General features: G+C 48.1%; 1 protein-coding gene across 1 annotated transcript in view; it reads left to right on the top strand.

Annotated features, from left to right (window-relative positions):
* Window positions 1-427: 427 nt before the first annotated feature.
* Window positions 428-9,884, top strand: part of LOC147101075 (integrin alpha-8-like) — a 135,281-nt gene continuing 125,824 nt past the window's right edge. Inside the window, exons 1-2 of the mRNA XM_085966230.1 lie at window positions 428-759; window positions 4,453-4,583. Of these exons, the coding sequence (XP_085822356.1) occupies window positions 569-759; window positions 4,453-4,583 (322 nt within the window). The 5' untranslated portion in view covers window positions 428-568. The remainder of the gene's footprint in view (window positions 760-4,452; window positions 4,584-9,884) is intronic.

The following is a 9,884-nucleotide window of genomic DNA, read 5'->3' as shown; positions in this document are numbered from 1 at the left end:
GAACTCAAATCTCTTTGGAACAACGTCAAATCATTTATGATCCTTGACCATGATCAGAGGGAGGTGACATTTGCCTCATCTTTGACATAAATTCAAACCCAGGTGGAATAAATGAAGGAGTGACATTCTAACACATACCCACTGTCGCCCAATTCCCTCACTGAATAAATAGATCAATACTCCCATCTTGTCATTATTTTATTCACATGACTGTCCCTCTAATTATATTTCAGATTCCTTACTGGCCTATTGCTTTGATACATTCAGTACTTTTGCTCATTCACTCCGTAAGTACCTAAGAGGGAGGGAGAGAGAGAGAGGCTGAAAATACAGTCATCTTTCCAACTCAGAACATTCATTTTTCTGTTGCAGAGTCAAGTCACTGCATGTGCAGATAAATGTTATCATCAGATTATGTTTAACCGCAGTAACCCAAGAAGCTGGAGATGCTACAAACGTAATTTCCTTTTGCGTATGAGGGAATGACCGATCATCCGACACACATTCAACTTACATTTTTCCTCAGCAGGGTTTGGCCTTGTGATTCGGACACGAAAGGTCTGTAAAAATGCAGGCCTGTCTCAGGGTAGTTTGGGCACCGCTCCTTTGGTATTCGTTTGGAATTTTGCCATTTTTTCCCTTTTTACGATTGCAACTTCATGCATTCAATTTTGATACAGAGGATCCAGCCATTTACTCAGGACCTGAAGGAAGCTACTTTGGATTTTCCGTTGAGTTCTACTTGCCCGATAATGGGATGTAAGTATTTCCCTCCAACTTTCACCTTTTGCAGGTCGAATTTAGCTCGTTGTTCAAGAATTCAGTAAAGTGCTGTGCAAACTCCTGGGACATGGGTTTACACCCGCAGTCACTGCCCGACAACACTGGAGTCGGCAGTGCCCTGGGTGTCCAGGTGAGGAGGCGTCCTCCTGGCATGCGGTGGCTTTTCATCTGAAGACTGAGTCTACATTAGGACTCTTTACTGTTTCATATGTCTCAAATCAAAGGTTTCAGTAAGGCCTCAAAGTATTCAGTACGGAGCTCTGTCTTTGCCTTTGGCTCATTGCACTTGGAATAGTTTCAAATAACTGTGTAAGAATTAACTTGCAAGCTTAACTTACTGCTAGAGCCGTGAAACAGAGAAACAAAGATGCGAGCGATTGCAAGGAGAGAGCCAGGCGATGGGCTAGGAGATGGACTGAAACACAGATAAATAGTAATGGTGGGAAACAGATTATATAAACAACATAGGCCTAGAAATGTGTCTTGGGCGGTGACTAAAACAGGCAGGCCTAGAAATTCACTAGCCTTAGCGCCGCTTTTGAGGCGCTAGAGGGACTAGCGCCAGAGTTATGGCCATTTGAAAAATTGAGTGGGGCCCTAAAGCGGCGTTGCACCGGTAGCGCTGCGCCGGCACCGATGACGTCATCGGTGTGCGCAGCGTCCCGGTTGCCGTGGTAACCCGCCCGAACTCCAAAATTGAGTTGCGGCCGCCTCGCCCGTGGCAGCCGCAAGCAACGTTCTGTAAAAGGTGCCTTGCTGAAGTTAGCGCCGGCGCATTAAGGTCGCGCGGCGGCCGGCCGCTTCCCCGGCGGCCGCCTGCCCGCACCTCCCTCCCCGGACTCCTCCAAGACCCCCCCGCGGCACAGATGCATGTGGGCCGCGAGCCCGGCACTTCTCCGAGGTGCCGGGCTCATTTTTATTCAGCCGTCAACGGCCAGCGGTCGGGTGCAGGCAGCTCCTCCTTAACGGAAGGAGGAGGCCTGCACTTCCCCAGCCTGCCGCACCGCATCGGGCGCCGCAGCGCCGGAACAGCGCTGCAATGGGGCAGGTAGCGCCCATTGGGAGGCGCTGAAACCCTCCAGTAGCGCCGGCAGCCGTTTGGGCGCGGCGCTACTGAATTTTTGGCGCGCGCAGGGGGACTTAGCGCCGGCACTAACTTCCAGCGCTAAAGCCCTGGCTGCGCCAAAACCCAATTTCTAGGCCGCAGTATCTGATCGGCCGGCCGTTATACACAACGCCTGATAGTTGCATTGACTACAATGGAACGGAATATCCGGCGCCGTGTATAACAGGCGGCCGAACGATACTGCTTATTTTATGCCACTGCCCAAGATGAATTTCTAAGCTATAGAAAACAGACATTGAGGATAAAATGGAAAGAAATGGGGACATAGAAACATAGAAGATAGGAGCAGGAGTAGGCCATTCGGGACAATGAAGTGAAGAAGGAAAACAGGAGAAGCAATGATAAGAAGTTAAGCTGCCATCTCCCATTGAGGTGGGAGGAGAAGTTCAGAAAAGGACGATTTCAGGTTCAAGTAGAAATGTATCTGTATGTGCAGAAAAGATTTACAAGAATGGTTCCAGGGATGAGGGACTTCAGTTACATGGATAGACTGGAGAAGCTGAGGTTGTTCTCCTTAGAACAGAGAAGGTTGAGAGGAGATTTGATAGAGGTATTCAATATCATGAGGGGTCTAGACAGAGTAGATAGAGAGAAACTGTTCCCATTGGCGGAATAGTCGAGAACCAGAGGACACAGCCTTAAGGTGATTGGCAGAAGAACCAAAGGCGACATGAGGAAAAACTTTTTTACGCAGCGAGTGGTTAGGATCTGGAATGCACTGCCTGAGAGGGCGGTGGAGGCAGACTCAATCATGACTTTCAGAAGGGAATTGGATAAGTACCTGAAGGAAATTTTTTTGCAGGGCTGTGGGGAAAGGGCGGGTGAGTGGGACTAGCTGAAGTGCTCTTGCAGAGAGCCAGCACAGGCTCGACGGGCCAAATGGCCTCCTTCTGTAACCATTCTATGATTCTATGTAAAGTCTGTATTAGACTTTCTTGTCAACTCAGTGTAAAAGTGCTGTTAGTTATGGGCTAATAATTTGGAAAATACATTGCTGTCAAACAGGTTATGCACACAGATGTTTAATGGTGTCAAATATCAGTCAGTTTTCCTCAACTAGTTTTCTGACACATGTAGAAACCCATTCTCATGTTTAATCTCTCTGAACAAACTCCTGAGAGTTTCTGTTTGCCCGATACAGAGTGCACACTCGCTCCACATTGGGGCACAGCTAAGTTCAGAGAGTTTAGGCTTAGGTTTGCCAGAGCCAAGTCTTGGGAATGCCCAAACGTGAACCGGGGTACTTGTAAGCCTGCTGCAATCTATCCAGCTGAGGCCGACCCTACCTATGAGGGTAGACGTTGCAGAGTTATTTGGAGACGCCTGGGAAGAATCCCAGCTCTGAATGACTAATCTACCTCTCCAGGAGCCATGTGTGAGCTAGGCTGGTAGGTCAATCACCAACAGAGCCTTGGAGCTCTGCAGACCTGCCCGGTTCATGTATCCGATTGTCACGGAGGGTTGACTTGATTCTGAACTTCCATTGCGAGGTGTGTCATCTTGGAGCCACTTTGACCCCAAAGAGACCTCGTTTAGAGTCAGGTTAACAGAAGTGAACAGCTATGATACAGCACTACATAATGCCCCTGAAATTGCGGTCTCCGTGACGGCATTTGCTCAGCGTACACCGTCATAATCCATCTGAAAGGCCCCGCAAGTTCCGGGTTTCCGCTTGTGCATGCGCGTAATCCGTACCTTGCGATCTGTCAAGGTGCGTCTTGACAGACCATCTGAACCGACTGTAAAGTCAGTTTCGCTGGTGCAGAGTTGGACTATTTGCCCAACAACTGCCCAGTAATTGCCCATGAAACACTTATGTCTGGTAAAAGCAGGTGCAGGGCCTGCTTTCATCAGCGTAAGGGTATATATAAGCCTTAAATTAAACATTTAAAAATCAAAAATGATGCACATACACTTTAAATGAGTTTATGCAAATATTGGCCCAGATTCAGATGTTTAAAATTATTTATCAAAAAATTTAATTTGTAATGAATTTGGTGTATGAATAAAATTGAAATTCAGTCCACTTATATTTATTAGAATTCTGTAAATTGTATGATTATTTGGGGATCCCATTGCATATCATTAGGGATTCCCTTTGCAAATCATTGCAATGGAATCCTCCTTTGTGATTGGAGGACGCTACCGAACCGCCTGCGCCCTCGGGATCCGTGGGCCTTTACGCTGCTGTACGCCTGGAGGCCCGAGACCAGAGCTCTCCACAGCCTGGCCGCATGGAGGTAGGTGCGGAACTGTTTCGCGGGTCAGAGGCATACTCCGGAGACACGTCTCTGGACGCAATTTCTAGCTCAATATCTGCTTATCTCGGCTTTGTGGTTCCCTTTTAAGATTCTTCTAATATAATACTGGAAAGGAAAGTAATTCATTTAAACATTATTTATTCTGGAAGAAAAGAAATCGAAAGGTTTTCAGTCCAGTGCGCAGACACAATTAAAGCAAATAACTGAGAGCGGTTGATGACAGTAGAGAAAATGTGTAAGATATTACAATAGAATTTTAAATATTTCCCTGCCTGTTTGCAGTCCAGGTGTCCTGATTGGTGCGCCCAAGGCAAATACAACACAAGAAAATGTAACAGAAGGTGGAGCAGTATTTCTCTGTCCGTGGTCGGGTAATGGAAGTCTGTGCAGTATAATACCGTTCGATACCGAGGGTAAGATGTCAGTTCAAGAGCTAATTCAGTTAACTCTGTGAACTGTGGTGTTTGTGGCTTCTCATATTACAATACTCTAGACCGGTGATCATAGTGCAACTCAAGGTAGTACTTGTGACTCATCTAACTCCCTTTAATATCGATGGGATGTTGAACACTTTTTTTGTTAGTGGTGATGCATATAAAACGTAGTCTATTGCCTGCTTGGCATCCCAGCAGTGGGACAAAAATTGAAAATGTATATATTTATTCTGGTAGTAATGGTGCAATCTGTGGCCCCTTATTACCTGTCATATATAGGCAATTTTTTTTTAGAAAGTCATAAGCTGTATGATACAAAATGCAATTTATTTTGAAAGGTGTAATTTACTTCCTGTATTCAAAGGGTTAAATTTACACTGTGAATGTCAGAGAACGTAAGAAAATAAGAAATAGGAGCAGGAGTCGGCCATTCAGCCCTTCGAGCCTGCTCCGCCATTCAATAAGATCATGACTGAACTTCTACTCAACTCCACTTTCCCGCACTATCCCCATATCCCTTGATTCCCTTAGTATCCAAAAATCTATCGATCTCTGTCTTGAATATAGTCAACGACTGAGCCTCCACAGCCCTCTGGTGTAGAGAATTCCAAAGATTCACAGCCCTTTGAGTGAAGAAATTTCTCCTCATCTGAGTCTTAGACTGTGACCTTTAGTTCTAGACTCCCCAGCCAGGGGAAACATCACCCAGCATCTACCCTGTCAAACCCCTCAACAATTTTCAATCAGATCACCTTTCATTCTTCTAAACTCTTGAGAATATAGGCCTTGACGTAAGAAAACTACTAGGCACTTGGTCTGAATATTAAACAAGGCTTTAATCAACTGTTTTTCAACATGGAGATCTAGTTCTGTCCTTCACTAGTTCCTGTTAAAGAATGTCCTGAGCAAGCTGGGCCCATGCCCGAGTATTTATACTCTCCCTGGACAGCGCCACCAGCAGGCCGCCCAGTATTACTTCATAAGTCATTTCCACATGAATGACAGATTCATGTCAGGCCTCGTCTATTCAATCGCTCCTCATAGGACAATCCCCTCATCCCAGGAATCAGTCTGGTGAATCTTCATTGCACGCCCTCTAAGGCAAGTATATCCTTCCTTAGGTAAGGAGACCAAAACTGTACACATTACTCCAGGTGTGGTCTCACCAAGGCCCTATATAATGGCATTAAGACTTCTTACTCTTACACTCTAATCCCTTTGTAAGAAAGGCTGAAATACAATTTGCTTTCCTAATTGCTTGCTGTACCTGCATGAGAAGTTATACAGTGTATTTAAAGAAGGAAGCAGTTAAACTGACTGTTCCCTTCTATCTCTGTTTATCCTTGAATACCGGGAACAGCGATCCTTTCTAGAGCCGCGGCACTGAATGCGAGACATAGTCAAGGCCGGTCCTGCTGCAAACTGGGGCTTTGTTCCATCACCTTTACTTCAGAGTAACCGATGACAACCTCAACTTGGTGAAATGTTCCAAGGCACTTTGCAAAGGAGCAGCTCACACCCTGAGCAGATTAGGAGAGGTGGCAGAAGATGTGAGATCTCGCCATAAATCCCACCCTTTGACCAGACAGTGCAACTTCCCATCTCGGTTTCTCGTGCCATCGGCACTTGGCTTTAATCAGCAGTATGTTTTAAAGTGCTGGTGTTCTCAGCCCACCCATCATTAGAAAAAAATACGACCTGGTTGCGGTACCAATGAATCTTACAGTCAGAGCAAGCACTCAGCCCACTGGCACTGTTTACAGTTTGAATTAAGGTGTCGGAGAACTGAACGCTTGCCAGCTATAAGACTTGAGGCGGTCTAGTGACTGAAAAAAGTGACTAGATTGGGCAGTAAGGCCTATCACCATGTTCCTACCCTGAGCGAGATTTCCTTCTCCCCATCCTGCCAGGACCCCCTTCCCCACCCACCACATGCAAATACCAGCAGGGAAGCAGAGTTGGGTTACTGGTAGAATTTCCTGCCCTCCTCCCCACTTACTGCCACTCCCCGGGGGCCTAGAGAAAGGTGGCAGTGGTAGGCCCTGGGTAGCAGTGGTAAGGCCTCAAATTATTTGAACAGAGGGTAAGGGCTTAGTTGTGGCCTCTTCTCCCTCCAAATGGACCCCAAAGTCTGACCTATTTAGGCCTCATTCTCGGTCAGGGATTTGTACCATTGGGGCGTGGGCTTCCCCCTTGGTGGCAGGGACCCCATCTGGAGCCCACCCTGCATTACAAATGACCACTGGCCCAGGAGGTCGAGTTATGGTGGGGTAGGTGGGGCAGACAGATGTCCTTCACTGCTGCCACCTCACTGCAAAGAGGAAATGCTGCCTGTTATAAATCTCATCATCATGAAGAAACGACTCATGAAATAACACTGGACGGCCAGCTGGTGGTGCCATCCAAGGAGTATAAATACTCGGGCGTGGGCACAGCTTGCCCAGGGACATTTTGTAAGACAGGAACTAGTGAAGTACAACTAGACCTCCATGTTCTGAAACAAGTTGATTAAAGCCTTGTTTTATACTCGGACCAAGTGCGTAGTGAGTTTTATTACGTCACCGCCCTGTCACAGTAAGCAGCTCGTACTGGAGACTCAACGCATATTTAAGGGTGTTTTCCTAAATGCTGAGACACTCTTCAAAGGTGCATGAAGTTTCCTTGTCTGGGTGACGATGCTGTGTGTGATGAATCGGAGTTCTGTTTGTAGTCTAACTCGCATGGTTTGATAGAGTGTTTATTCTTTCATGAGGCGAGGAGAACAGGAGAGAGCTTGTATCAATTCATGAGCTAATTGCAACGGCAAGGGTTCTATTTGAGCCCTAGGCATTATCAGATAAAGGCACACTCGTGGGAGTGACAATTTGCTTACAGGTGCGGCCTTTGATGCAAGATCGTGAAGAATTATCTGGTTAGTGGCTAAAAGCGTAAGACTGTGGTGGAGATGTTGTTAATGTTATCTGGCATGGATTGACACCAGCCAGTGACTCAAAGGTGCAAGTGGCACATCGACACACTGGAGGAGAATGAAGCAGCTCGCACTGCCTGCCAACATCTGGCCAGCTGAGAAAGACAACAGCACGTCTGTTCCTGGGCCTGTGTCTGGCTTCGCACATTCTTGCTAACTGACATCCAGCGGAGCAGCTGGATCTGAGTAAGTGTGTGCCGAGCCTGTAAGACCAGTCGATTGTTGTAGCAGTTGCTGAGTATTCAGCTCGTCAACAAGGTTCCCGCGAAGCTGCAATGGTCGCACAGCTCGCAGCAGTCCTACGCAGCCCGGGACCCGGCTTTCCTAATGTTGAGTTTTGCGAGTGCGCAAAACTGTGAATGGGCCGCGCAGCCCCGCACCCAAAGAAAACAATTAGGGGGAACATTGCCCCTCAACACTTCAATTCAAACTCTCAGTTTAAACAGTGCCGATGAGCTGAAAGCTTGTCAACAGTAAGAGCTACTACTACAGTAAAGAACTGTTCAGTGGAAATTTCCTTCACTCTTAGGGAGGCCAAAACACTGGTATTAGCTGAGTGGTGTCTAACTGAAATGCTAGGGCCACAGCTGCCACCTCCACCCACCCGCACCCCCACCCACCCCCCTGCCCACACACACCCCCCATCCCCCTCCCACACACACCCCCCCTCCCCCCCGCAATTCACAATTCACAATTCAATCGCTTTATTGGCATGATAAGTTACATCTTATGTTGCCAAAGCATCAAAATACATTTATGGTTGAGCACATAAACGCAGTTCTATTCATACAGTGTATAAACAGGTATATCCCTGAGTGTATAAATATACATTCGCATTGTTATATATATTCTTTTCTTAGTTTACTGGTTGTCCCTCTGTTCATGGCAAGCTGTAACATAGTGTGCCGCCAGTGTTACACAGCTTCTCTCCTCTCCCAGTAGGAATGGGAGTTATTGGTTGTCCTTCAGATTTCTGAATTCAGGGCATATTTTGTGCGAATTTTTGGTAGAAATTCTCCCTGATGCCCTGATATTTTCCACAGGCTGTGAGGAAGTGCATCTCTGTCTCCACTACTCCCTGACTGCAGTGAGAGCATATCCTGTCTTCTCCCGACCCTGCCCACACGCACCCCCTGCCCACACGCACACCCTCCCCCCCACCCACCCCCCGCCTACACCCACCCCCTGCCCCCCACCTACACCCATCCCCCGCTCCCCCACCCACACGCACCCTCTCCCCACCCACCCCCCTGCCCACACGCACCCCCCTCCCCCACACGCACCCCCTTCCCCCCACCCACACGCAACCCCATTCCCCCACCCACCCCCCCGCCAAGCTCAAGCAATCCCAAGATCTGTTAGTGTCACAAGGGTATTAAGGGTTACGGAACCAAGGCGGGTAAAGATCAGCCGTGATCTCTTTGAATGGCGGAACAGGCTCGAGGGGGGCTGAACGGCCTCCTCCTGTTCCGATGTTCCTGTGACTATGGGTGCTCAAGTCCTGGAATGGGGCACGAACGCACAATTCAGATGTGGCAGTGCTACCACTGAGCCAGGCTGACATGCCAGTGCAGTTAAGGATTAATAAAATTTGCATTGACTGATACTGGAATGTGATCTGAGAGTTGTTTTGTTCAGGAGCCTATTCAGCTTGTGCAGGAGCAATGAGGCAGCATTAATGAGTGCTGATGTGCAGTGGCGCCCGTTGGAGGGGAGATTTTATTTGGCATTGGGATTAAATATATGTGGGTAGGAATGTATCGCCTTGGCAGGAAAAGGCAGTCGATGGAACAGTTGGGCAATTAGATCATGTCTGACGACTGCAGCTCAATTGTTGTCTCTCATGCTTGGCCTGGTCATCTTTGTCCTCTGACTCCCTTTGTTCACCAGGCTGCCACATGGTTCGGCCCTCTTAAAGGGCAGAGTTGTGCTGGACGCGGCAGGCAGCCAGCAATAATCCACCAGGCTTAAGTGGGACCCGACACTGCAGCACTTTGCCCGGGTGGTCCAAGCGACGGCATCGCTGCTTGAGGAGGCCGAAGACGGGCCAGAGTATCGCCTCGGTGGCTGCATTAAGCCTTTCCTGAGTTCATGCCCTTGGCGGTGCAGTGCTGTTACCAGCCACTTCCCTGGGCCCCCCAAAAGCCATCCCTGGAGTCATAGAAACATAGAAGATAGGAGCAGGAGTAGGCCATTCGGCCCCTCGAGCCTGCTCCGCCATTCAATGAGATCATGGCTGATCATCCAAATTCAGTACCCTGTCCCTGCTTTCTCCCCATATCCCTTGATACCTTTAGCCTTGCCCGTTCAGA

Source organism: Somniosus microcephalus, chromosome 24, assembly GCF_052327205.1.
Source record: "Somniosus microcephalus isolate GS21.2 chromosome 24, FLI_Smic_1.0, whole genome shotgun sequence".
In the NCBI taxonomy this organism is placed as follows: Eukaryota; Metazoa; Chordata; class Chondrichthyes; order Squaliformes; family Somniosidae; genus Somniosus; species Somniosus microcephalus.
This window is presented reverse-complemented; position numbering and strand designations above follow the sequence as displayed.